The following is a 26,023-nucleotide window of genomic DNA, read 5'->3' as shown; positions in this document are numbered from 1 at the left end:
CCATGTAGTTGGTGCATTATGTATTTCTTGATTCGGGATAGTTTGGCAATTATATATTAAACAAGACAATGTTGGGAATCCGCATGTATGTACATCGCTTGCATATGTTTAAAAATGTAGGAATTAATATTTACTATCGATCTAGAAAGGTGTAAGTGACAAGGCAGAAATTTAATCGTTTTATCAGCAGCATTGATTGTGGAACTAGATAGTAATGAACAATTACACGCAGGCGCAAACAAGTGTCGTCAAATATTAAAATTGACGTACTGATTAAAAAACTAGCAATTAGTTTCCGTTATTCCATAACTATTTTCAAATATCAATTTAATTTGTATGATATTTATGCAAATGCACATATGTATTTATATACATATGTATGTATATTTGTGTAGTAACCTAATAAATACTGTCAAACATTCCCCTTACGAAGTCGATGATATTTAACAGTATAACAACGCGTATTTAATTACTTTGAGAATCTTACAACCATATAAACCTAATTGTCTGACTATTCTACAAATTATTATAAAAGTGAAAAATACTTCCCTAAGTATTCAGTTTATACGAATTAATGAATTTAACGAAATGTAGAAATTTGTATAAATGTAATTAACAGCAAGCCAAGACAAAATATGTAATAAATGTAAATATTATATGTTTTATATGAAAAAATAAGAGAAATTAGCTTGTAAAACGTAAACTTTATAAATTGTACCAAAAGTCATTTCATATTGTATAATTTGGCTGAGAAATTTTACACTATATATAAATAAATACTATAATTTGCATGACATATTTTTAACATTGATATTTGCAACTAAAATTATTATAATTTTTGAAAAGCGATTTAAAAATTACAAATAATAAAAGTAAAGCCTATGCATAATTTGTTAATAAAATTAAGTAAATAAAAGAAAACTTAATTTCGATTAAATTTAATATCACTCGGAGTTTCAGTTTCGCACTGGATTAAACGATTTTTTGTGCCGCATACGTCTGTTACGCCATCAGTTGTGTTTGGCGCGTTTGCCAAACATGTAACCTTTCCATCGCTCTGCCGTTTCCATTAAAATGGGATCACTGTCGATTGTAGACAATAACAGTAATTGACTTACATGCGTTGCATGATAATCGTCTCGGGCCAAGTTTGGTGCGGTTCCTATTAAAAGTTTTTTTTCAAATCAGCATAGACTTTAGCGATAGATTTTTTTATTTATTTAAATATTGGAAAACTACCTAAACTTAAATGCCGCAAATCATAACTGGTGCCAGAGCCCGTATCGTAAAGCAGTAACATTTTCTTTAATGACAACATCCCTTGATTGAAAAGCTGACCAGCTTCACGCCCAATGCTTGAAGGTGCTGTCATATTTAGATCATATAATCCCAATAGGGAATAAATGAAACCATTTAGTACAAATGAAGGAGGGGTTGTTGGATATTCCTCGTACCTATTTAATATAAAATATATAATACATATAAATATTTCATATTTAGCGACAGAATTTTGATAAATAAAAAAAATTTCACATTTAGCACTCTTCATCACTAATATGTTGTTTTTACTTGCCAATAATACTTGTCCATAAACTGCGCTAGTACTCCGCCATCATTTGAGTAAACTCTGAAAGGTTTGAGCCCTAGTGCCGCTGATTTCAAATACCTCTTATCACCACCGGAATGATAGTATGCTCTGGCTAACACAGAAATCGCATGCCCTTGGCCCATAGCTGAAAGCCAGCCAGCTCGAAGTTCGGGAAAACCGTTTAAGCTACGTTTTACCGGATTAGGCCAACCACCGCTTTTTAAGTCCTGATTATGTATAAACCATTCTGCAGCATCGTAAAAATGTGCCATATGATCGTATGTTGAAAGCGTAATGTTGTCGAAGAAACCAACACCGAGAAACGCAAGCGACGTTACACGCAATTCATTGCGGCGTATCTTAGATTGTAGTTTCTTTTCAATGCCGTTTATTAAACCTTTCTGTACGTCGATTGAGAGGTCTCGCGTTATATGGCGCCATCTATTTATAGCACTAGTACCCATGCCATAGTATATGTTATGCTCCTGAGTACTTAGTCGCAAATCGGCGGGTATGTAGTGCAATGTGTAATTTTGTTTAGTTTCACGAGATTGCAGAGTAACCATAAGACTACTACTATTAGTGACCAATAACAGATCAACGCTTAATACTAGTTCAAATGTTTCATTAACATTCATGTTCACTGCGCTGTCATAGCCAATTGCTGTTTCGTATTGGATTACAGATGTGTTAAATTTTGGATGCCAAATGCGTGAAATATTGCTGGATTTTGGTGTATGCCAAACTCCCTTATAAGTATCAGCATCTTCGAGCACCTTGGAATATGTTATAGTAATATTTATAAAAATGTATGTACATATATGCATATACATATATATTATAAAGGATAAAATACCTTAATTTTTGGTGGTGGTTCAGCTAAATGTTTACTATAATGGGCCAAGGCGAACTGTGCAATTTGGGTAGGATAAAAGTATCCACTTTTCTCCCACTGCGTACTTATTGGCACACCTTCGGCTGCACTTATGCATTTTACACGATCTCGTACCTATAAACATAAATGTATATACATATATATTCGAAATAAATACGAAACAATTAAAATAATACATTTTATTGATAAACTTACCTCCACATTGTAGTTTTCAAAGTAGGCGAAGCGTCCACGGGTATCGTACTTCCCTTTGGGCACATTTACTTTTGCGTTACTGTGTGACCATGCAAATCGGGGTACCACACTATCACCTCTGTTGTTGCTATTATCATTTAGACTGCTGCTTGTGGTTGATACCATTGCACCATTTATGTCAAAATAGTTCCGTAAAAATGAAAATGGCACGTATACTTCATGGTTTTCTGTGCTCTGCTTGCACGGTATCGAATACTCTTGATTAATCCAGCATTCAATGTTCTGAAGAGGGGCAGAAATAGAGTTCAACCCATCGCCTATTATGTTTGAATCATAACCGTCGCGAATACTTAGTCGGCGATCCCAACTGTGTACCAAATTATGAGGGAATAAGAAATCCGGGAAAAAATAATATAATACTATGCCGGTAAGTACTACAAATGCGATGAGTGCGAATAGGAAACTCTTTAAGTTTAAACGCATTATGATGAGGAAAATTAGTGGTTCACGCTGAAAATAATTCATTTCATTTCATTTACTAATTAAAAAAATTTTAATAACAATTGTGGATATACTAGCAACCATTTAAGCAACAATAGGAACTTAAATACAACAATAAAATACAATATGACAGCCGGTCCTACGTTACCGTGCTGTTATTTCAGGACTATGTAATCTGCAATTAGTATATTAGATATAGCTACTCGGTCAGGCGATGTCGAGCTCGAAATATTTAATGTATACATTCTTCCTGACACATGTTATCTACGGGATATCACCTGAAAATAGGTGCGCTACTTCGTGGTAAAAACCGTTTGGTGCTTTTCAATAGTCATGTTTCCAGTTCACATTTCATCCTCGACAAACAAAGCCAAACGATTTGTTAACAAATGGCTGCGCAAAATGTTAAGAGACTGCATTGGCCCAGATGGAATAAACATGCTGACGCTAAAACACCTAGGCTCAACAGGAGTAAGTTTCCTAACCAAGATGTGTGGAAAACCGAAATAGTGGTCCCATTACCGAAACCTGAGAAACACAAAGGGAAGTCTTAACTCCCGATAACTGCTTTGATTCTGATGGGATATTTTCGCAGTCGTCTGCTTAATACGGAGACGCCTCCTAGGAACATAAAGAGGTCTTTCCATGACTACGACGACGACATTGGACAGTACGCCGATCAGACTTCGGACGCAACTCACTTCAGACACGTCCTGACTGCCATTTACAGTGAAGCCACCGACCCTCTCTCATAGAATAGTACACTTCAAATCAAACCATCGCCCAATGGCAGACGACGAGCTCGTGGTGCCGCAGGACACGTTGCTGGATAGTGTTGCAGATTAAATTCCTACTTCCAGAATCGTCCTCGACATATGAAATATATGTTTTTGCATTCCCAGCAAACCCTACTCACTTAATACCAATCTTCCCATGAACCGACCCAGTCGAAACAGCATGTTGAATGTTACATGTCCTCCATGGCAACCAACATGAACCTTACCACCCAACTGAGGATAAGATAACCGTTACAACAACATCAAATGGGACAACATTATTTTGATTTGGTTTGGTTTGAACGTTTCAATATTTCTAAATATCTCATAGTTAATTTCTTAAGGCTTACCTGATTGAAGGTCGCTGCTGCGGTAGCGCCTTTTGCTGAGATTCCAACTTTTGTGTGATTTTTAAACATTGGATTCTATGCCGCACTTCCGCGATTAATTTTATAATCCTGTAGTTTACACTCGTTTAATATCTTTCACAAGAATAACCATTCTTTATTTTCACTATTAATATTTACAGATTTATTTTGCGTTGAAGTCCAAAGGAAATTTTGTGATTGATTTTCTACCATGCAGCAAACATGTCCCAGAATTTTTAAGTAATTTGCGGGACATAATCATTAGATTGTATACCAAGCAATCTCCGTTTTCTTTTCTTTTATTTTCTTCTTAATCAAATTTTTATTGAACTATTTACGAGTTTTGATATTTATTTCATTATTAGCTTCTCACGTTATTCCATATGCTTTTGACAGGTAGTTTTGTAGTTTGGTGACAGTAGTTATCCATCATAGGATTGCCAACGCTCTAAATCAATTTCTTTTTGCGCTCGTAGGAATAATGATACTGCGACGAACACCGATACGAGAACAAAACAGTATCAACAATAAATATCCTGAATTAACTAGACATCGAAATTCGTAGTTCCCAGAAAGTTACTAGTTACGAAGTTTTTTAACTATGCGGATTATTCAACAGACACAGTTCTACAGCAGGCGAAATCGACTGCGACCACTACGACTGAATCGAGCACCACCAAAGCTGCCCCAGCAGACGAGCAGCTCCGAATCGGACGAGTCCTATCGGGAGATTACCGAAAATGCTCGCAAAAAGAAGAAGAATGGGAAAAGGGGGCCAATTGCCCCGTATACCATCAGCCGTCAATACGAAGATCCTCGCAGGAAGGGAATGAGCGGTATCAGCCTTAAGCAGAAAGGTCGAGGAGTACGAATAGCCGCGAGAAACGCGAGTGACCCTAGCGCAACTTCGTTCTGGATACGGTAGCAGGTTAAACTCCTACCTATCCAGAAACGACCCCGACATACCTAACGTATGTCCTGCATGCAACGAGTCTCCGCATGACACTGGCCACCTCTTTGCATGCCCTACAAACTCCACTCATCTAACACCCTCCTCCCTTTGGTCCGACCCCGTCGAAACAGCTCGTTTCTTGAGCCTACCGTTAGATGACCTCGACGACAACGCAAACGATCCTTACCATCCTAACGGGGATTAGCAAGCCGTATAAACAACAACAACAACAGGACTACGGATAGAGGTTTAACCTTTGTATAGACGATGAGTCATTCCGTCTAAACTAAGATAACCACTGAGAGCCGAGGAGCAGAAAAAATGCTGATGAGCATGCCTCTTACTCCGGCTCAAGCACATCAAAACAGGCTACGACTGTTTAGATCGTGGAAGTCCCTGGCGTGAAGACAGGCCTACAAGAAGGGTTGATACCCTCTACGCAGGAGCTTTTGGAGGGAATAAAGGACCTGCTGGATGGCAGCGCGAAAAACGGGGAGGATGAGAACCAGTTCCTCACCACCTAGTTGCTGTGCAAGCCAAGGACAATGAAGAAGGGGACTTTGTCTGGCTCCAGCATATATTCCGGGAAATGCATCCAACGCTTGCTCATATGCTGTGGACAGCCTGGTGAACTACTGCAGGCGGCTCAATCTGCCCCTGATCCTGGGATGTGATGCAAACGTACAACAATCGGAATGGGGAAGTACGGACTGCACCACACGATGTGAGTATAATATATAATGTGGGAGGTGCTCGAGAAATTTAGATGTTCGGATGTGAGATAAGTTGAATTCCGATAACTTGAGTAAAAATTGCGATACCTTAATTAGAGCGTTTTCTGGGAGCTGAAAAAGGGGCGTGGACCCACCTTCTGATGTTTAACGTACGTATAACCTTAACGACTAAAGCTACAATAATAAAATGTCGGCCTTTCTGCGAGATATGTTATTAAAATTCGAACATATATTGGCCAGTGTGGGAGTTATTTTGATGACATACCTGAAATGCAGCATTTACGCAAAGTTTTCCTCCCATGTTTTCATTCCTATAAAAATATTAATATCAAGGAGGATAATGTATAGAATTTAATTCCAAAATGTTAAGAGGGATCAATTGCATCAACAGTAAATCTTGATACCAATAAAAAAAAAAAAAACTTGCATATGTATATAGTAAATGCTTATGTATGTAAGATAAACCCATATAGTATATTAAATTTCATTTATGAATTATTATGAATAAATTAAAAATCTAAAATATATTACTTTCATTTATACATTGCGAAATTTAGCTGTTACATTAAGCCTAAGGTGTGAATATTTCTTAGAGAATAGATCTAAGCAAAACATGTTAGAATGGTATATGTTGTTGTTTTAAGCAGAAAATAAATATTTAGTTGAAAAATTAAATATAAAATATGCATGTAGAAAAATTACATGAAATCAACTCGCTGATGTGATTCAATACATTTCAATAAATGGATTCACAGGTGCGACTGTATGTTTGGTGTTTCCTGCTATTGGTTTACACACAAAAAATATGTATAAGATTACAGCTTATAAAGGGTGATTTTTTAAGAGCTTGATAACTTTTTTTAAAAAAAAAACGCATAAAATTTGCAAAATCTCATCGGTTCTTTATTTGAAACGTTAGATTGGTTCATGACATTTACTTTTTGAAGATAATTTCATTTAAATGTTGACCGCGGCTGCGTCTTAGGTGGTCCATTCGGAAAGTCCAATTTTGGGCAACTTTTTCGAGCATTTCGGCCGGAATAGCCCGAATTTCTTCGGAAATGTTGTCTTCCAAAGCTGGAATAGTTGCTGGCTTATTTCTGTAGACTTTAGACTTGACGTAGCCCCACAAAAAATAGTCTAAAGGCGTTAAATCGCATGATCTTGGTGGCCAACTTACGGGTCCATTTCTTGAGATGAATTGTTGTCCGAAGTTTTCCCTCAAAATGGCCATAGAATCGCGAGCTGTGTGGCATGTAGCGCCATCTTGTTGAAACCACATGTCAACCAAGTTCAGTTCTTCCATTTTTGGCAACAAAAAGTTTGTTAGCATCGAACGATAGCGATCGCCATTCACCGTAACGTTGCGTCCAACAGCATCTTTGAAAAAATACGGTCCAATGATTCCACCAGCGTACAAACCACACCAAACAGTGCATTTTTCGGGATGCATGGGCAGTTCTTGAACGGCTTCTGGTTGCTCTTCACCCCAAATGCGGCAATTTTGCTTATTTACGTAGCCATTCAACCAGAAATGAGCCTCATCGCTGAACAAAACACGCGCGCGAAACACATTTCGAACCGAACACTGATTTTGGTAATAAAATTCAATGATTTGCAAGCGTTGCTCGTTAGTAAGTCTATTCATGATGAAATGTCAAAGCATACTGAGCATCTTTCTCTTTGACACCATGTCTGAAATCCCACGTGATCTGTCAAATACTAATGCATGAAAATCCTAACCTCAAAAAAATCACCCTTTATATATGTACATCATTTGTGTTTTTTATAAATAATTTATTGAAATTAGTAAATTTAAGATCATTAAAATTGTTTTAAAGCATAAATATATATATTAAACGATTCTAACCACATGTTATGTTAAAATTAAGTTAAATTTAGATTTGTGGCATTTCAATAAAATAAAATAATAACTGCATATTTCTAGGTCCATTTTCGCACGACACTTAGCTGCTTTCAAATCGCAACTCTACATTTTAAGCTAATTATCTTTTGTATTAATTGGTACATAAGATGACTATTACAAAAACTACAGTTTATACGCACCCACACACATTTGATGTATAGATCGCAATGCGTTTTTATTTTAATATTTATTATGCTGTGCCAGCAATTGCATGTCCGTAAGATATTTTATAATATGCACCTTAGCTTCGGCCTTTTGTCGGACACCCAAAGTGTTAAGCATGTCTGTGACAACCATCCCAAACGATTGATCCTCAGCGCTAACCGCTTGCGACATCGAATTTTGGAAAATTTTAATCGTGTTTAACATATTATCGTGATTATCATCTTCGGCACGTTCGCGCTTCAGAGGCGGTTCATAAAAGTATGGTTTCTGATCTTTTCCAGTTGTGGCCAATTGCGTGTCGCCTGTAACTGCAATTTCTAAACGTGAACTTAAGTGTATAGTGTGATATAAAACAATATTCCAATTCAAAATACTATATTACTTTAAGGCAACTAAAAGATTATTTTTGTTTAAAGTAAGCCAAATGTCCACTTCTTATTATAAAATTAATTAGAAATAAAAAAGGAACGCATTTTATGCAAGTAAATAAGTTCAACTTACCATGCGGATGTGCGATTGCCTGTGCCGAAGTTGTAGCACTACTGTTAAAGGGTTGTGCAAATATATCAACAACAGCTTGTTGCTGCGGTTGCTGTTGCTGCTGATTCGGATCAACTTGAGCTACTTGATTTGTATTCTGTTGTACAGTATTACATTTACCCAAAAGAGATTCGCGATATTGTCTACAAAATAAAGGATCAATGAAATTATTTTTACTATTAAAAAATAAAAAATAACATTTACCTTATGGAATCCACTAGAAATTGCATTTGTTTGAAATAACGCCAACGAGATTCCTGGCACAATTTCATTTCACGTGCAAATTTGTCCCGCAAACTCTTCCAACGTTTCGTACATTTTTGTTCTTAAAGAAAATAAGCACATATTGTATAAATTTTCATATGAATATGGACATGTCATTAATTGCAAGAGAATAATTTTATAAGTAGCACCATTAGAAAGACTGACTTCTGATTTGCTCGATGAAATAGTGCTATGTAAACAAACGGGTATGTAAAAATGTTACAAATGGAGAATATGGCGCCGCTGCGAAATGGAAAACAGCGACTGAACCAGAGAAACTAAAAACAGCGCGAATTGAGTCCGACAGCCAGGGCAGAGAAACTAAAATATACATTTTTTTATATTCTCTGACTGAGTGAAATCGACGCGAGATAAGGCAAAACGTTGGGAATACAAAAAATGTACACAGAATTGTTGCTGCCACTGTCTGGCTTTGCAGTGCTGCTGCTTTGTAGCTTGCGACCCTCACTTTGCATTGCCTTATTGACGTTGGCAAACGTCGCTACACCAGAGAACGTGAAGTATATACTTATATACTTATATACTTCACGTTCTCTGGTTGTATTAAAATACGCGTCACACTCGAAGCATAGCAAACAACGAAGCTACAAAGTACAGCAAACGCAAGCAGTCAGCAACGACGACATCGACATCTTCGAAATGGTTGAAAACCGCCAACGTTAACGAAAGTCGAGGGGCGATGGAAACCAAATACACGATAGCAACGAAAACGAGTCTGCTGCAGTTGTCTCCGCCCGCGTCTCTGTCGTTAATAACTGACAAAAAAAATATGTTCAAAGTAAAAAAAGGTTTAGTGCCCGTTGGCCACCCAGCCCATGTGCAATATGTTGTTCTATTTTAATTTTAATACTGCACTGTTAATATATTGTAAAGCAACACGGTGAAATATTAAATAGATTTCGCTGCAACGTTCTTCACCTTGCTTGGTTTTTATACAATTACGTTTGGAAAAACCTCTATCAGCTGAGAATATAGACTCAAAAATAGTAGTGTGTTTTTTCGTCGGTTTTAATTTTCTTGTAATAGTATTTTTCATATTTATGATTTCGAGGTTGACCAATATGATAGAGCATTAGATATACATACACATGTGTATTGTAGGTTTGTAGATACCTATAGTATAAAATGTACCTAAATATTTCATATCTGCAAGCAACAATGCAACATACACATACAACTGTTATTGGACTGGAAAAAACTTACCAGGCACTCCAAGCGATTCAGCGATTTGCTTCCATGTTTGCGCCTTCCTTACAAAGTGTTTGTAATTGTAGTGAGAACGGTCGTATATGACCGGATTCATTTTGACCGCTTCGATGAGATTCAGATCAAATTGTTGTTCCAAATTGGTATCCAATTTATCCATTTCTTCTATGTTAATTATCGTTCAAATTATTAACTTTCGAGTTTATCGCTTAATTAAACCAGCACGTTTATTTCTCTGCCTCTGCCCACCGAGACGTCCACTGAACTTCGTCAACGAATTTTTCTCTTGGATTTCGTACAAATATCTCTAAAATTATCGCAGTCAACAGTCGCTGCATGCAGTGAAATTTTTTCCAATTGAAGCAGAGCTACTTTTTTTATTCTAGGTAGTATACATTTGCTATTTGTGTAACCATATGACACTCCAAACTGCGAAGCTACGCCAATGCGAAGCAAACGACTTCCAACGACGACTGCGGACAGAGGTAGACGATGCCGATGACGATGGCCGAAAAGGCAGCGAAAACTTCAGCCTAGAAATCCGTCGCAGCGCAGTCGTAGTGATGCCATATAATCTATTTCAACCAAGAATATCATTCACTGGCACATGTATATATATAAATATATATATATATACATATATGATTGTTCTTGTATAACAATCTTCTGCAAATCTAATAAAATAGCTGACGAGCTAATAAAACCATTATTTTTCTTTTTTAAAGAATATCAATAATCCGAGTTCTTGCCACATCAATACTTCGATAACATTAATCAGCATTTTTTCATGGTTGGTAACGCAACATTTGAGTTGTAATTTTGTTTCTCTAGTTTTGTTTTTTTGTATTGGATTTTATTTAGAAAGTTTTGTTATTCTTTCGTGTCTTCAGTCAAAACGATGATTTATTAATTTAAAGCTTGAAACTTATTAAAAATTTGTTAATACAGTAAGTTCTTTTTTTCAAACTAAAAAAAACAACTTTGAAGATGAATTCTAAACAGATCTGTAACATCCTTTTCTTATAAATTAATTTTGATCAGATATACGTATGTAGGTATTTTATAATTAAATTAATAGCTATTAATAATGGTTCTCACAACTAATTTGAAATGAACCAGGAAACACTGTTTTTCCTGAAAAAAGTACATCCAACATCGGACGTTGAACAGGTTGTATTTCTGCAAAACCTTTATACATACATATGTATGCATATTTATTACTGTTTTTGGCTTGCCTCAATTATTTCGTTACGGCAGCGCAACACTACAAATAACATTTATATTTCGCTCATTTGCTGCAAGACCGGCATAAGTCAAAAAAAATCGATTCGCCAGAAAACGCGTTTAAAGTTTTCAACTTACTACAACCTTACACGGTGACTCCAACCTTACACCTCTTCTCAAGCGGAGCATATAAGAGGTATTCATATGAACATGAAGTATGATATAACGAACAATTCTGCAGCATTAACTCAAAAATCACGTTTTTTGAATTATGCCGGTCTTGCAGCAAATGAGCGATTTGTACAATATAATAATATACATATGTACATGTAAATACTAATTTTCATATAATAAATAAATTATTATGCCCATATATATGTACGTTTGTTTTAGATGTCTTGCATTGTCTGTATTCATTTGTATTTTATATCTCCGAATTTCAGGTTATCTGCCACAAAGTCAAGTTTATAATAAATGAAGAAATTGTTTAAATAAGGAAAAGATTATAATCAGAGTTCAAAATTTTATACATAAATGCAAATGCCTGCCTCAGAAAGTAAAGGAAGAGTTTGTGCATAAATTAAAGATACAAAGCACATAAGATTTTGTAAAAGTAAGTTTTGTTTTGACAACACATATGTATGTACATAAAAACGGAAACATTATAACCGCATTAGGTTTAGAACTTGTAAAATGGATGGTGTGAAAAAAATTTTACTTATCAGCGGAAAAAGAAAGTCGGGAAAAGATTACATTTCGAGTACATTGCAAAATATCCTAGGCGACAGATGTCAAATAGTACACATTTCAGAGCCTATAAAAGTGGAATGGGCAAAACGTCTTAATCTGAACTTAAGTGAGTTGTTGAGCGACGGTCCGTATAAGGAAAAGTATCGTAAAGATATGATAGAGTGGAGCGACTCCATGCGTATGACGGATTATGGGTACTTCTGCCGAACTGCAATGCTCCATGCGCATGCTGAATTTGTAATTGTTAGCGACGTAAGACGAAAGACAGATATTAAATACTTCCATGAAAATTACGGTTCGCTTGTGCTTACAATACGGATTAATACGAAAGACCCAATACGCATTGAGCGAGGTTGGGTTTTCACCAATGGTGTCGACGATGTGCCCTCCGAATGCGATTTGGACGACTATAATCAATGGGACGTGGTGTTGCAGAATAATTGTATGTCGGACGGAGAATCATGCATTGAAATATTAAAGGATAAACTTAAACTTTACATATAAACACCAAGATTGTCTATAATTTTGAAATACATGATTTTTCATATTCATATTTACACGTATATCCTTATTACTTATATTACTAACAAGAAAACATATATTATGAATGAGGATGTAAATTTGATTGTTACGCTGAAACAACATAACCGGTCATCCGCGGAAAAAGCTAGTAAATATGTAATTGCTATGTACAATCGTTAAGGCATAATGTTATTATTATTACCGTTTTTTGTTTTTTTAATATTGCAAAAACACAAGATAAACGAATTCCAAAAAATTCTATACAAAGTGATATTATACATATACATATATACACCTATATTTTTATAAAAGCAGATGTAGGAAATTAAATATGTATATCCTGTTAAAGTTTTAGTTTGGCTGCGTTATGGTGTAAAACTGGATTAACATTGTACATATATCATATGTTTATTATAGAATTATAAGGTATTTGTTAATAAACCGTTTTTTAATTTTGTATACAAACTTCGAAGTAAGTTAATAAAATAACAACAGAAAAAAATACACAAGTTATTATTTTATTTCATAAATACCAGATTCCTTGCTTGTATCGTCACTTAAATTTAACAATAATAATTATGAAACTTTACTTTCTCCCAATAGTTTCTTTCAACGTTTACAAAGTAAAATAGCGTATCACAATTCAAATTTATTGTCTTTAAATATAAAACCGGATCACAACAATTAGATTCAGAACACTCGAATTAGATATATCTACGGTTACACCATATTAGTACTTCTATAATGAGTAGTAGTTAATATATAAACCATTTTTTTATTTTTATAAGATATCAAATAATTTAAAATTGTAACTGAATAAAATAATTTGTCTTCTATCACTAAAATTAAAGATACTCACATACCATTTACGCTGTATTTCATGCATACACCATTTTTATATTCGGAACAGATTTTTTATCAAGTAAATCACAAAAAACCTATTTAAATCATTTATATCTATTTAACTTATTTATATATTATCTCGAGATTTATTGGTCGTATTTAATAATAGCGATTGATAAAATACAATATCAGCGATAATGATTATTTATATACATTATATATAGCTTATTTTAAAAATATAATACATTTAATATCTGCATTATTCAAGGCTTTACTCTATACGTATACGGTTTCTGCGACGTAGCCTGAGGAGCTCTTTAATCACTTGACGAGAGATTAAAACCATAGCCAATATATCGGCACAAATGAGCATGTTGAACACATTCTCCCAACCGCTTTGTGACACTAAACCGGCAATGAAGGGACCCACAGCAGCTCCTGAGAAATTGTTTTTTAATTTATAATAAATAAAATTATTTGCAAACTATGAAAATTTATTCAAACCAATTGAACCGGTGCCATCGATAATTGCGGTTACTGTAGCTAAGGCCTTGGAATTATGCGACAACGATTGATGCTGCCCCAGTTCGGCACTTACAAATGTCGTAATCAAAGCATATGGTCCATTTACCATAAAACCAGCTAGTAAAAGTAATATGATATTGATGACTATCGATAAGCCCCCAAAGTGCACATACATAAATAGCTAAATTAATTGAATGCAGAAAGGTCAACTCATTACATGTTTTTATAATTATTGAATTTGATGTTTACCAATGGCGCTGAACAAATTAACAAAACAAAGCAAGTTGTGGCTGGCATACCCGAATAGTCAGATACTGTTCCTGCTGCAATAGCCCCAAATATTCCGCCAATATCGAAGAGTGTGGAAAGGTCAGCTGCAACACTGGGACTTAATGTAGCTGTAAGAGTACGTACACGACAATATATAAACAACATCATAATTTTATTAATATAACGGCACAACTTACTGGAAGACTGTATGTATAATGGAAGCCAATAGAGGAACGTATAACTGACAAGTTTAGCAAAAAATAAACACAAGGAGAACTCCACAACGCCGGGAATCAATAGAGCTTGAAGAATGCCAACTGCATTGCGTTCAGTTTGTGCAACTACTGGTGATCTGCTACGAGGTAATATCGGAGTACGCTCAGATGCACGATGGTTTATTTCCTATAGGTCAGACAAATAAAGATAGTCAGTCCAAAAAAGAATGGAGATAGTGACGCCACATGTTTTGATAAAAAACGCATTTAGCCATTAGCAAATCAGATAACTTTGTCAGTTATTCACACAAAAATAGCAGAATGAAATTGTGTAAATATAAAACCATAACTACATACATACACTTACAGTATAATCGTCTGTATAGCCATGAATGCCACGGTTCTGCAAAAAAAAAAAAAACAGATCTTTAACTTGGAATAATTTAAAAACAATTAACATCTTAAGTTCAATGTTTTTCTAGCCGCAATAAAAAATTCATGCTATTATTTCATACGCCACTAAATTTGCTTTACTTTTTAAGAAATATATATAAAATATATTCAAACTTACCGCTTCAAAACTGGCTGCATTTGATATCCGTTCGTCATCATCGTAAGCATTGCTATGATTCACTGCCAAATGCGTTCGTGTTGAAGGCAAACCAACGATTTCTGGATCATCAACAATAAATAAAAACATTACGAAGCCCAATGCCGCCATAATGGCGCCAGGCACAGCGAATGATAACATCCAATTACTTTCAACAAAGTGTGCAGCTATCAAAGTACCGAGAATGTTACCAACTGATGTGTGGCTATTCCAAATACCGAATATAAGGCCCCGTTTCGACCTACCAAACCAACGTGCCATCAATGTCACTACGCCTGGCCAACCGGTTGTTTGAACTATGCCACCCAATACCTGAACAAGAACAAAATACCACATATTATGTATATTCCACGATTTGGCTGCACCAAAAAGGAGAGTGAATAGTCCAGAAAATAGCATGCCCAAACTTAGGTAATAACGGAGAGATACACGTTCTGCAACTATGCCAGAAAGAAACATTGATATGGCATAGGTGACAAGAAATGCTGAGTCTAATGTGCCAAACAATGTGGATGCATCAGGTACATCTAAAATAAACAAGGTTTCATAATAAATCCAAATATATACCTAGATTTTGTAAACCACTAAACGTTTCATACTCACCAAAAGGTGGATAGCCGCAGTCATTATCTGTGGTATTGCTTGGATTTGTGCAGTTTTCATGTAATACTGATTTTACTACGGATATTGGTTTTCTGGACATATGATAAGCAGCATATGCCAAATAAGTCAAAATGATGGTTGATACCTTAAAGCTTTAGATAAATAGGTTTTTTTATTTGATATATATTCTTACTGAAGAGTAATTTCAGTGACTCACACAAAATCTTTACGCAATTGTAAGCGTGGACAGCACGCCAAACTTAGCTTTTGTACCGCCCAGACACCCAGCGGAATATCGTACATATTGCTATTTTTACCGTATCGATGTTGGAGCATAAAAATTATTTATTTCAATATTTTCCGCCTTATCTATAGAAATAGTTTTGATTTTAATAAATAAATAAAAGATAACTTCTAAATTAAGCGCCCACATATTTAAACACTCACACATACATATGTGCATAGCATTAATTGTGTACCTTATCACACAGTGGTACACAAACCTACAACGGAAATATGGGAAGGAAACAATAAAGATTTGATATTAATAGAATAATATACCATTAAGGCAAGTATAGTATAAGCATGTATTTACAGAACAGTGTACTAAACTAATTGAATTGAAGTTGTAGTTATTAAAGAAAAAGAACTCGATGTATGCAATGCATTTGCCTTATTTGGATCATAATTTAATATTCTTTTCGAGCCACTTTGTATATGTATTATCTTAAATAATTCACACAATATTCCAAAATACCAACATATGCTGCGTTGGCATATAAATATTTATAAAAACAAAGGTTTGTGTACATTTTATCATGTGAGATAAGCACATACATACATATCTATTACTTCATTCAGCTTATGTTAACAAATAATATTTTCCTACCAGTTCCACTATTCACAATTTCTCTTTAGTAAATCGAATTCAATAACTATTTAATTGAATAGAAGATAGAAATCCAGTATTCATCTCTAATTTCAGTCAATATATAAAACAAAGAATTAAAATAAATGAATATTCACTTCTACCCATTTACTAATGACAGCTTTGATGACAACAATATTTATTAACTTAGAAAAAACATTCAAGCTGATACAAAATAATCGCATTGCCAATTCTAGACAAAAGTCGATAGTCTGAAGCAAGAATTTATCGCCAATAATCATGGACAGCATCGTCTCAACTCTACCCGATTTCTAAATTAATTGCACTGGTCACATTTATAGGTAAAATTTATATATGTATTTAATAATTTTTAATTCATATTGAGGTGTAATAAATTTATACATCTGGTAGAGTTAAAACGATGCTGCCCACACCGATTCTGTGGCATCTCTGCTACAGCGCTGCGCATCAGACAGCCGAAGTCGAGGTTTTCGTCGACTTTTCGGCCATCGTCAATGGCATCGGCTATCTCTGTCCGCAGTAGTTTTTCATGTCGCTTGCGTCGCTTCGCAGTTCGGAATTTCAAGTGATTATACAAACATCTACAAAAGAAATTTCTCTGCTTTAATAGAAAAAGAAACAACAAACAAATATATGACGGTTAGCAGCCACTGTCGACTTTGATAGAAAATAAAAATATATATTTTTCTGCGGAATCCAAGTGTGTAAATCATTGGCAGAATTCGGTGGGCGTCTCGGTGGACAGAAGCAGAAAAATAAACGTGCAAGAGCAATTTAGCGGTAACTAAAATTGAAAACAAATATTCCCTGAAAATGGAAAAATTGGATGCTAACTTGGAGACTCAATTCGATCTTAATCTTATTGAGGCAGTAAAGCAAAACCCTGTTATATACGACCGGTCACATTACAATTACAAACACTTTGTAAGGAAGGCCCAAACTTGGAAGCAGATTGCAGAACTACTTGGAGTACCTGGTAAGTATCTATGAACATATGCAATTGTGTTGATGTTCTTATTAGAAATATGCATATTAGTTTTTTAATTGTATCAGGGGAAAACAATCTATTGGGAGTTAGATTTGCAAGTCGAAAATGTAAAATAAAAAATTTTAAGATTTGTATATAAAAATTATTTTCACAAAATAATTGAGTTCAATCAGAAGAAGGCGCCTTCGCAAACAAACATCACACATATGTATGCACGAATGTGGCATTTTGTATGTGACTAGAAATGGCTGCTGCTAATGTTCGATTTACGCCGAAACAGACGAAGCTACCGCGTTTCTCCTACGTGCGAATGTCGCTGTTTACTGCTTGCGTTGCTGTACTTTGTTGCTGAGTGCGTCTGCTGACTTCTTGCGCTGCGGGTTGTACGAACGTTTTAGACAAAAGTATAAACATCCTTGAGAGTGAATGAAACAGCTATAAGAACAAAGTATTTATATATGCGAGTTTTGTAAGTTAATGCAGTGCAGTCGTATATATACTTTACATTCTCTGGTGCAGTGCAGTCGTCTGTGGGGGAAACTGCAAAGCAGAACTGCACTGTCACGAGTCTACTCAATTTACAGTCCGCGGCGACGTCTTTATCAACAGCTTATCAAGTATATGCAGATTTTTAACAAGTCCCTCTTTTACCGCTTCATTGATATTTTTTTAGATTTTTCTTTAAGATTTTTTTTTTAAGATTTTTTTTTTGTTTTTTTTTTTTAATTTTTTTTTTTGTTTTTTTTTTTTTAATTTTTTTTTTTAGATTTTTTAAAACCAGTACTTTATTCACATTGGACATTATAAATATTTCATATAGAAAATTTATTTGACGCTGTATTAAGACTTTTGTTTGCTAAATTAGTGTGGCAGTTAATATACATACATAATATGAGCAGACAAACGAATAATTTTGAACCAATAAAAACACGTTATTACTACAATAAATAAATTATTTTCAGAACAAAAATGTACGAAACGTTGGAAAAGTTTGCGTGATAAATTCGCACGTGAGATGAAATTGTGTCAGGAATCTCGCTGGCGTTACTTCAAACAAATGCAATTTCTTGTGGATTCCATAAGGTACTTTGTTGCTCATTTTCATATACCTATGTATGTTTATAAATCTAATAATTTCGTTATCTACTCCATATACTAAATAAACTGGCAGACAATATCGAGAATCTCTCTTAGGCAAATGTAATAATGTACAACAGACCAACAATCAGGTTGCACAAGTTGATCCAAATCAACAACAACAACAGCAAACACAGCAACAAGCTGTAGTAGATGTATTTGCACAACCGTTTAATGGCACCGCCACAACATCAACACAGGCTCTAGCACATCCGCATGGTATGTATCAAACGATTTACAATTTGTAAAATTTGTCCACATAAGTTCAACATAATACTATACACCTAGGTTCACGTTTAGAAATTACAGTTACAGGCGATACTCAGTTAACCGCCGCCACCAAGGACCCAAAACCATATTTTTATGAACCAGCATTAAAGCGAGAACGTACCGACGAGGACAATCACGACAATATGCTAAATACAATTAAAATATTTCAAAATTCAATGACTCAAGCAGTTAGCGCTGAGGATCAGTCGTTCGGTATGGTAGTGACCGATATGTTGAACACTTTAGGAGTACGACAGAAGGCCGAGGCAAAAGTACACATTATCAAATACCTTACAGATATGCAGCTCTTGGCACAACATAATAAATATTAGTCAAGGCATATCTTGCCATTAAAAATTCCTGAAGTTTGGTGTGTAGTGCAGCGTTTTTAAACTACTATTAAATCGTGTAAACTACATTCCCACGAATTGCTGCCTGCGATACAAGTTTTAATGTGGACTTCGAAAAAAAGCAACTTACCAAATAACAAATATACATATGAATTTTGTTCAGGGCTGACAAATGAAAGGCGGAAAACTAAGTTTTGCACTCAAAGAATAATTAAATATAATATAAAAATCTGAAAAAAATTGCATTGTAAAAAATGCGCTTTATTGTTTATAGTGATAGCCTTAAGTTATTTGAGATACGATCTTTTAAGTATATGCTCCTAAAGAATTTAAATTTATGTATCATATATGTATATTGCGTTAAAATTATCTGCCATTATACGGTAGTGGTATAAATTTACACTAGATTTAGTTGTAAAAATGAAATGGATTAAACGTTATTTTAATAAATTAGCAACAAGCCAAATTTTTCAAAAAAGTTTGCGTGTAAAAATTGCATTGTCTCAGACTTTCGTTTTTCTTAGGCAATCAATAGTGGGAAGCTGACTTTTCAATGGAAACCGCACAATTTTTTTTTCAACTACATATGAACGTATATTACCACATGTTGTTGTATTGTACAATGTTTACGTAAACATAGTTAACATTCCACTCTAGTATACTGGTCGGATGATTATTCTTCCAAACTTTTTACACAGCCCGTTAACCGTGGCTCTATACATAAAAATCTGTAAAAAGTTACAGATGGATTGGCACTAACCATTTTAACAAAGCGAACTATTTTTTTTACCCACAACAAGCAAGTTGATTGGTGGTGGCGCGGATTTTGTCCCCGGTGGAACACTCGAAACTAACATAATAAGCCATTGCTTTGTTGTTTGACAGTAGAAATATGAAGTCACCCTTGATTTATGTATATATTCTATGATAGACAAGAGTATGTTTGTTAGGAGAGTACTAATAAATTTTAATATCTTTCCAATTTGTATAAATAATAACAAATATTAAACTAAAATTTTTTCAATTTACTTAGTTGATTGTTCCGTCTTAGTCCCTGCCTGCGAAGACGACGCCAATATTGTTTTGTTTCTGGATCCATTTCCTCTATAGGTATTATACGATCAATATTTATAGACCACAACCAGTCAGGATATTCCGAATCTGCTTTAAGCTAATAGCAACAGTCAACAAATATTTGTACTAAAATATTGTTGGTACATACCTTAATATCCTCACCGGTTTTTAAGATGTTGCTTCCACAAACATAACTGACTAGCTTATTAGCATCGGTCTCAACTGGGATTTCTTTTTTTTCTATTACTGGACCAAGCTTTCCTAGTTTCTTCTTTTTCCCTCCAATCGCAGCTGAAATATGGTATTACTTAATATTAAACAGGACAACAGCAGTCAGATATTACCTACCAGGCGCTGGCTTCGCATACGATCGCCATAATGATTGGGTTATCAAATTTTGCCGTAAAGCGTATATTGATTTTGTGAAAATATTAACATTCATTTTTAATTTTACACAATTTTATCTGGGATACTAAATAACATGGGTATAGCACCAATAATGGGATTTGAACAGTTGGAATTGTATAACCTTAATTATATCAATCAGCTGGTAATCAGATACAGTGCTACCATTAAGAAATAATTTATTTAATATATAAAGGAACTGCGCCATATTCTCCTCTGCAAGGATTACTGAGTTGAAAATTTTCATCTTCTAAAAATGAGTTAAAAGAAAAATCCCAATTGGGATTTTCGGTTGCGTGATGTTTTTAAAAGTGGAGCTGATTGTCTCAAATATTGAATTTTTTGACTTTCTAAATATACTGGCAACTCGTTATTACAGCTGATTCAACCGAAAAAATAGAAAAAAGTAATCCATATCGCTTAATTCTATAACAATAAGATTGTACAATGAAATAAAGAGATTTTAAATTCCAATCATGCGATTTCCCTCAAATAAAACACTAGGAAAAATAGCTGTTTATGGAGCATTTGCCTCCATTACGGCTGTAATGTACATGCGTTATAAAATTGAAGATAACATTAGAAACTCTGAATATTTCCGAATAGCACTAAAAACCCTAAGACAACACAAGGGTATGTATCATAGTTTTATAGTTAACATTTTATAACATGTATTTCCAGGTGCGTCGAGTTTGCTTGGTGAACCAATTAAAGAGCTTGGATTTGATTTAAGTGACAGCAGCAATTTTTCTGACGGGCAAGTTGCCCAGTTTATGGTTCATGTAAAAGGTGTTAAAGATAAAGGTATTCAATTAAAATTACGAAAACTTGCAAATGATTACAAACTTATTTTTTAGGTAAAATGTATTTCTGGGCGAATCGGACACCTGATTCGGGTTGGTTCATCGATCGCTTAGAATTAGAGTTGCGCTCCCAACCTGACAAACGTTTTCTTATAAAAAAATCTGAAACAATGAAAACCTCAGTCAACGGTTAAGTTGTACATTAAAACAATTTTCTTCATTATGTTAACGTGAGGAGCACCTAAGGGGCCGTCATAGAGGGCGCTCTAATCCGAGCCGAGCGCATAGTTGGCAAAAAAAGAGAAATTTGCTTCAAAAAATTATTAAAAATATTTATTTTAAGAATACATTTTTAAGCATAAACTAGCCAGTAACGTTTGATAAATGTCAATTGTTTCAAAAAAAAAGTTTGCTTGTTTGAAATTAATTTTACTATTCACATCATGTTTTGTTTGTAAGTATTTCATATCTTTATTTCATTTATCAATGCATTTGCCCTCCAATACTTATAATACATTAATTTTAAAATATATTGCAAAAGTGATTTTGACTTCTTTGCGGCACAAAAGACGAAGTAGGAGAGCGACCAACCTTCATATATTAAAGCATACACGTATGCATGTATATATACCGTCAAGATTTCAAGGTTACTAAATCTTCATGTTGTCGAAAAAGTCCTGAATTTTTTTTTACTAAATTAGTACCTTATAATACATTACTTTACTCATTTTCCGCATTCAAAGACAAAGGCGACAATGGTATGTGAATTGCTCCAAAATATAGCTCTCTAATGTTACACTCTTAATAACAGTCACCAGATATATACATATATGTATATCGTTACATGAAATGCAAAATAACGTAACAACATTTTCAGAAATTTACAGTGGCATGAATGAAACACGAAATAAAATCGAACATGAGTGAAACAAAATATTAATATTGGTTAAGACTGGTTTATATATGACCGCAGAACCAGAAAATGTTGAACATATGTAATATTATGTATATAATTTGAAGTAGTGAAGCGTAATCAATAAGACACTCAATTTCGATTTTTTGATGATACGTTATTTTGCATTTCAGGTGACGATATATATATATATATATAACATATGTATTTATTTATAACTCTTTTGAAATATATAAAGCAAGTGTTGGTTTTAATCAAAATTTTACAAAATTCCATATTTCAATTATGAAAAGAGTTTTATTTTTTCATTTAAATTATCATCATGTGATTGATAAGTAATCCTATAAGTATAAGGAGTTACTGTAATTTTTAAACTCAGCGATTTAAATCTATTATTTTTTAAGCCCGTTTAATTTGAAGATTTTTGAATTTAGATCTTTTATGAACGCTATAAGAAGATTGAATGGGCAATCCTAAATTTAATATTTTAATTCTTATATGTCGGTATTCCTCTCACAGTTTCCCTCAATATCTCCCGAACCTTATTGCGTTTTTAATTCTTTACCAATGCTATACGTTACTATTTTTCCCCAGTCAATTTTAGTTCTAGTTATTGGTAAAAGACGACGCATCGCTTTGAAGGTAGTATCAGACATTGTTTGGTAGTTTTCTGAAATCGCTAATTGATATTCATTTTCAGCTTCTTCAATCAAACGTATAACTTCCTTGGCCACTTGCTGCTCATTAGATACAACCACTGATTCCCTGAACTCCTTGGTTGAAACGAGTTGCACGTTGCCGTCTTCATAGTAATGAACCTATAAACCGAAAAATGCATAAACAATCAAATAATTGAGGTTTCGGTTAAAGCACTCTACATATTTATATATACACTAGGCATCAAATGAAAGTTTAAATATATTACATACTGACGATCCCAGAGCATTCATTTATTTCTTCCATTTTCGGTTAAGAATAAATTTATAAAGCATGTCATGAAGACGCACCGTTATGTAAAGGATCATTTGGAGCAAAATTTGCACTTATTATTTATACACAAAAAAATTTTTATACGATCAAAAATGATTAGTCTTCGCTGGTGAGCCTATGAGTGCGTGTCAAATGAAAGTATAATTTTAGTTTTGCTTCATATCTTTCAAAGTGAAACTGAATTTTACTAAGAAGTAAATTATACGAAGAAAGGTTGATTGAAAGATTTGGTTTAGATGTTTCCATTAGTACAACGAACATCATCGTGCAATAAGGTGGAAATAGAATTTACTAAATTTACTTTTAAACGAAACGTTTTGTATTTTTCAAAGTTTATACTTTCATTTGACTGCCTCTTTTTAATGAGTTATTGTTTTGAAGTGAAACAAGATTTTTTTCTTTCTAAAATTTGTTGTTTAAATGCCTTTAGAAATATAATATTATTGCATGAATTACTAATTATTTATTTTAACAAATCTGCATTGAAATAACGTCTGAGAAATTTATACTTTCATTTGATGTCTAGAGTAAGTATAAGCGTTTTCTGAGGAAAAGTTAATGAAAACTTTCCTTACTAAAAATGGATATCCTTCATAATTCCATGGCTTGGGACAGTATACATACATGTTTAAATATTTTGTATGAACGCTTATTACTTTAGTATAAATTCTCATACAAACCTGTAGTTTAAGCATTCCTTTAAGTTCTGCACTTCCACTGCCAGGTTGTAATGCGAGACTCCACTGGGATCGCCATCGCCCATTCCAGTAGTTTTTTGGTTGAAACTGATGGTCCTCGATACAAACTGTTAAAGTTATTTGACCACCTTGTGTTTTTCCAAATACCGAAGATACCTTTTAATGAAAAATACTTAATAACATTTTATTGGTAATAAAATAAATCTTATACATACACCATTACGATAATGACTATTGGTGTAGTTAATCGTTTCTAAATCAAGTGCTGCACGCCACGGTTCAGCTGTAACATCTGGTTCCATATCCTGGTAATCACTAGCTTCTTTTCGTAGATGATCAAACTTAAAAGATTGTTTGGTTCGAGGATCATAAAAACGACCATTACCTGAAAATTTATTTTTTATAAATTAAAATATTTTTTTCTGCAGAAAAAAATTTTAAATATTTTTAAAATGTAATTTTAGTGGGTAAATGGAAAATATTTAGTGAAACCAAAATTAACTTCCAACTACCTCAACAGGACCTTTTAGTAAAATTAGGAAATGTTCTATAATAAATATTAAGTAAGTTCTTCACTTGTCCTTGTAAAATGAAATACGCAAAATTCAAAATATACGATAATAGGAGAGTAGAAACGACCCCGTAATACTATATACAGATATAAAATTTATTTTATTAAGTATATTAACAAACATTAAAAACTTTAAAATTTGTACTAGGATCAGTAAAATTGATACTCAACTTAAAAAATACTGAAAAATTTAATATTAGATAATTATTATCGAATTCAAGATATCAGCCTTATATTCGTTTGGACATTTTTCTAGGGGATCAAGTAAACAAATCACATTGTATGCAGCTAAGATAAGCTAAGTAATGAACAAAATATCACTTTGGCTATGACTCAACGTGTGTAGTAGCTGCGTGGATATGTGTATGTTATGCACAGAGACTAAATATTTTCTGACAAAATTTTTATTGCATATACTTACCCAAATCATTATGTTCGGATATAAGTGCATTATATTCGCTACCCTCAATGTGCACCGGAGTTAATTGCTCTTTGTTGTATAGTGCGAAGGCATGGCTAGCCCCTTCTTTTAGCAGCGCATCATTGTTGAGCAATTGACGTACGTCGGTGAAAACTTCGTTGAATTCACCAGGTGGCGCATGCATAATAAAGTCGGAAACAATTCGCACTTTCTCGGCGTCGGTAATTTGTGTTTGTTCCATTTTGTCAGGTAGAATTTTTCAGATTACAGATTAACTTTCTTGCGAGGTTTCTTGTTAAGATATTCACTTCTGTTAGGATTTAAGCTTTAAAAACACCAACACGTGTAAATAAATAATCTGAATTATTTGAAAAGTGGTTTTGGTCAACTAACCACTAAAAAACTATTCCGTCTAAAAAGTAAAAATCAAATTCGGAAAATTCTTGATTATTTCTCAAAAAGTCACCAAATTACTAGCCGTAGAAAAATGCATAAATATACACCAGCAACTGAGTAATAGATTTGACATTTATAAATCAATGTCAGATGAGAACGTAAACGCGGAGAACGTATATGATTTACAGAGAACGTCTATCATAGAGAAGGTTCACGGCGCGGAGAACGTAAAAATATTTTTGGCTAACTCGGTCGCGATGGTCCGATTTCACCACTGCCAACTCGGTCGCGATGGTCCGATTTCACCACATACAAATTATGAGCGTGTTTCACCATATTTAACAGCGATTGAGCGGTTTTTTGAGTCTATGAGCAATAACAAAAATAAATAAAAGAGAACCAA

The 26,023-nt window shown here is 34.1% G+C and overlaps 7 protein-coding genes across 18 annotated transcripts; 3 read left to right on the top strand and 4 right to left on the bottom strand.

The window, feature by feature from the left end:
• Positions 1-638: 638 nt before the first annotated feature.
• Positions 639-10,602, bottom strand: LOC105230624 (D-glucuronyl C5-epimerase B). Of its 4 annotated transcripts, XM_049461484.1 has the most exons (8): positions 7,767-8,120; positions 4,483-6,830; positions 4,306-4,413; positions 2,679-3,188; positions 2,445-2,597; positions 1,574-2,364; positions 1,240-1,454; positions 639-1,162 (listed from the first exon to the last, which is right to left on the bottom strand). In XM_049461484.1, exons 3-8 carry the CDS (start codon positions 4,372-4,374, stop codon positions 1,011-1,013), a joined length of 1,890 nt encoding a protein of 629 aa, XP_049317441.1. In that variant the 5' UTR covers positions 4,375-4,413; positions 4,483-6,830; positions 7,767-8,120; the 3' UTR covers positions 639-1,010. The 4 variants fall into 4 exon arrangements, 2 of the variants coding, with proteins under 2 accessions (XP_049317441.1, XP_049317440.1); XM_049461483.1 differs by having other exon boundaries at positions 4,306-6,830; XR_007423517.1 differs by lacking the exons at positions 639-1,162; positions 1,240-1,454; positions 1,574-2,364; ... (1 more) ...; positions 2,679-3,188; positions 4,306-4,413 and adding exons at positions 8,603-8,784; positions 8,846-8,966; positions 10,130-10,602 and having other exon boundaries at positions 6,348-6,830; positions 7,767-8,409.
• Positions 10,603-10,679: 77 nt separating this feature from the next.
• On the top strand, positions 10,680-12,706 carry LOC105230627 (probable phosphomevalonate kinase). Of its 3 annotated transcripts, XM_011211524.4 has the most exons (3): positions 10,929-11,079; positions 11,800-11,969; positions 12,034-12,706. In XM_011211524.4, the coding sequence occupies exon 3, from the start codon at positions 12,050-12,052 to the stop codon at positions 12,608-12,610; it is 561 nt and encodes a 186-aa protein (XP_011209826.2). In that variant the 5' UTR covers positions 10,929-11,079; positions 11,800-11,969; positions 12,034-12,049; the 3' UTR covers positions 12,611-12,706. The 3 variants fall into 3 exon arrangements, with proteins under 3 accessions (XP_011209825.2, XP_011209826.2, XP_049317447.1); XM_011211523.4 differs by lacking the exon at positions 10,929-11,079 and adding an exon at positions 10,680-10,922 and having other exon boundaries at positions 11,800-12,706; XM_049461490.1 differs by lacking the exon at positions 10,929-11,079 and adding an exon at positions 11,135-11,302 and having other exon boundaries at positions 11,800-12,706.
• Positions 12,707-13,130: 424 nt separating this feature from the next.
• Positions 13,131-16,767, bottom strand: LOC105230626 (glucose-6-phosphate exchanger SLC37A2). 3 transcript variants are annotated; one of them, XM_019991871.3, is made up of 9 exons: positions 16,584-16,767; positions 15,912-16,063; positions 15,695-15,846; positions 15,053-15,618; positions 14,843-14,884; positions 14,464-14,668; positions 14,246-14,394; positions 13,976-14,177; positions 13,131-13,909 (listed from the first exon to the last, which is right to left on the bottom strand). In XM_019991871.3, the coding sequence occupies exons 2-9, from the start codon at positions 16,028-16,030 to the stop codon at positions 13,743-13,745; spliced, it is 1,602 nt and encodes a 533-aa protein (XP_019847430.1). In that variant the 5' UTR covers positions 16,031-16,063; positions 16,584-16,767; the 3' UTR covers positions 13,131-13,742. The 3 variants fall into 3 exon arrangements, with proteins under 3 accessions (XP_019847430.1, XP_011209823.1, XP_049317442.1); XM_011211521.4 differs by having other exon boundaries at positions 14,849-14,884; positions 16,584-16,766; XM_049461485.1 differs by lacking the exon at positions 16,584-16,767 and adding an exon at positions 16,142-16,165.
• Positions 16,768-17,083: 316 nt separating this feature from the next.
• LOC105230631 (transcription factor Adf-1) lies at positions 17,084-19,827 on the top strand. 3 transcript variants are annotated; one of them, XM_011211534.4, is made up of 4 exons: positions 17,084-17,580; positions 18,555-18,675; positions 18,764-18,948; positions 19,039-19,827. In XM_011211534.4, the coding sequence occupies exons 1-4, from the start codon at positions 17,418-17,420 to the stop codon at positions 19,329-19,331; spliced, it is 762 nt and encodes a 253-aa protein (XP_011209836.2). In that variant the 5' UTR covers positions 17,084-17,417; the 3' UTR covers positions 19,332-19,827. The 3 variants fall into 3 exon arrangements, with proteins under 3 accessions (XP_011209836.2, XP_011209835.2, XP_011209834.2); XM_011211533.4 differs by having other exon boundaries at positions 17,090-17,580; positions 19,030-19,827; XM_011211532.4 differs by having other exon boundaries at positions 17,095-17,580; positions 19,018-19,827.
• Positions 19,828-19,987: 160 nt separating this feature from the next.
• Positions 19,988-20,965, bottom strand: LOC105230632 (39S ribosomal protein L54, mitochondrial). Of its 2 annotated transcripts, none has more exons than XM_049461489.1 (5): positions 20,772-20,965; positions 20,572-20,714; positions 20,379-20,520; positions 20,144-20,271; positions 19,988-20,077 (listed from the first exon to the last, which is right to left on the bottom strand). In XM_049461489.1, exons 1-5 carry the CDS (start codon positions 20,863-20,865, stop codon positions 20,003-20,005), a joined length of 582 nt encoding a protein of 193 aa, XP_049317446.1. In that variant the 5' UTR covers positions 20,866-20,965; the 3' UTR covers positions 19,988-20,002. The 2 variants fall into 2 exon arrangements, with proteins under 2 accessions (XP_049317446.1, XP_029407978.2); XM_029552118.2 differs by having other exon boundaries at positions 20,049-20,077; positions 20,140-20,271; positions 20,772-20,964.
• A 234-nt stretch (positions 20,966-21,199) lies between these two features.
• LOC105230633 (uncharacterized) lies at positions 21,200-22,692 on the top strand. Its single transcript, XM_011211537.4, has 3 exons — positions 21,200-21,461; positions 21,510-21,632; positions 21,686-22,692. The coding sequence occupies exons 1-3, from the start codon at positions 21,305-21,307 to the stop codon at positions 21,823-21,825; spliced, it is 420 nt and encodes a 139-aa protein (XP_011209839.1). The 5' UTR covers positions 21,200-21,304; the 3' UTR covers positions 21,826-22,692.
• Positions 22,693-22,727: 35 nt separating this feature from the next.
• LOC105230630 (F-actin-capping protein subunit alpha) lies at positions 22,728-25,766 on the bottom strand. 2 transcript variants are annotated; one of them, XM_011211531.4, is made up of 5 exons: positions 25,618-25,766; positions 25,225-25,549; positions 24,448-24,617; positions 24,215-24,388; positions 22,728-23,362 (listed from the first exon to the last, which is right to left on the bottom strand). In XM_011211531.4, exons 2-5 carry the CDS (start codon positions 25,463-25,465, stop codon positions 23,087-23,089), a joined length of 861 nt encoding a protein of 286 aa, XP_011209833.2. In that variant the 5' UTR covers positions 25,466-25,549; positions 25,618-25,766; the 3' UTR covers positions 22,728-23,086. The 2 variants fall into 2 exon arrangements, with proteins under 2 accessions (XP_011209833.2, XP_049317443.1); XM_049461486.1 differs by having other exon boundaries at positions 25,225-25,746.
• Positions 25,767-26,023: the final 257 nt, after the last annotated feature.

Source organism: Bactrocera dorsalis, unplaced genomic scaffold (assembly GCF_023373825.1).
Source record: "Bactrocera dorsalis isolate Fly_Bdor unplaced genomic scaffold, ASM2337382v1 BdCtg042, whole genome shotgun sequence".
Lineage (NCBI taxonomy): Eukaryota > Metazoa > Arthropoda > Insecta > Diptera > Tephritidae > Bactrocera > Bactrocera dorsalis.
The sequence above is the reverse complement of the archived record's forward strand: the minus strand, read 5'-3'. Positions and strand labels throughout refer to the sequence as shown.

Coding starts and splice junctions, on each gene's coding strand:
- LOC105230631 (XM_011211532.4), top strand. CDS start 17,418: ATGGAAAAATTGGATGCTAACTTGGAGACTCAATTCGATCTTAATCTT. Junction 17,581..18,554: donor AGAACTACTTGGAGTACCTG/GTAAGTATCTAT, acceptor AATTATTTTCAG/AACAAAAATGTACGAAACGT. Junction 18,949..19,017: donor GGCTCTAGCACATCCGCATG/GTATGTATCAAA, acceptor CTATACACCTAG/GTTCACGTTTAGAAATTACA.
- LOC105230632 (XM_049461489.1), bottom strand. CDS start 20,865: ATGAATGTTAATATTTTCACAAAATCAATATACGCTTTACGGCAAAAT. Junction 20,272..20,378: donor AAGACGGAACAATCAACTAA/GTAAATTGAAAA, acceptor TGTCTATCATAG/AATATATACATAAATCAAGG. Junction 20,078..20,143: donor CACCAATCAACTTGCTTGTT/GTGGGTAAAAAA, acceptor AACTTTTTACAG/ATTTTTATGTATAGAGCCAC.
- LOC105230624 (XM_049461483.1), bottom strand. CDS start 4,374: ATGTTTAAAAATCACACAAAAGTTGGAATCTCAGCAAAAGGCGCTACC. Junction 2,598..2,678: donor TTGAAAACTACAATGTGGAG/GTAAGTTTATCA, acceptor TTATGTTTATAG/GTACGAGATCGTGTAAAATG. Junction 1,163..1,239: donor TTTGCGGCATTTAAGTTTAG/GTAGTTTTCCAA, acceptor AACTTTTAATAG/GAACCGCACCAAACTTGGCC.
- LOC105230633 (XM_011211537.4), top strand. CDS start 21,305: ATGCGATTTCCCTCAAATAAAACACTAGGAAAAATAGCTGTTTATGGA. Junction 21,462..21,509: donor AACCCTAAGACAACACAAGG/GTATGTATCATA, acceptor ATGTATTTCCAG/GTGCGTCGAGTTTGCTTGGT. Junction 21,633..21,685: donor AAAAGGTGTTAAAGATAAAG/GTATTCAATTAA, acceptor CTTATTTTTTAG/GTAAAATGTATTTCTGGGCG.
- LOC105230627 (XM_011211523.4), top strand. CDS start 12,050: ATGGATGGTGTGAAAAAAATTTTACTTATCAGCGGAAAAAGAAAGTCG.
- LOC105230626 (XM_019991871.3), bottom strand. CDS start 16,030: ATGCTCCAACATCGATACGGTAAAAATAGCAATATGTACGATATTCCG. Junction 14,885..15,052: donor ATGCAGCCAGTTTTGAAGCG/GTAAGTTTGAAT, acceptor TTTTTTTTGCAG/AACCGTGGCATTCATGGCTA. Junction 13,910..13,975: donor CGATGGCACCGGTTCAATTG/GTTTGAATAAAT, acceptor ACAATTTCTCAG/GAGCTGCTGTGGGTCCCTTC.
- LOC105230630 (XM_011211531.4), bottom strand. CDS start 25,465: ATGGAACAAACACAAATTACCGACGCCGAGAAAGTGCGAATTGTTTCC. Junction 24,618..25,224: donor ATCCGAACATAATGATTTGG/GTAAGTATATGC, acceptor ATAAATTTTCAG/GTAATGGTCGTTTTTATGAT. Junction 24,389..24,447: donor ATAGTCATTATCGTAATGGT/GTATGTATAAGA, acceptor TTTCATTAAAAG/GTATCTTCGGTATTTGGAAA.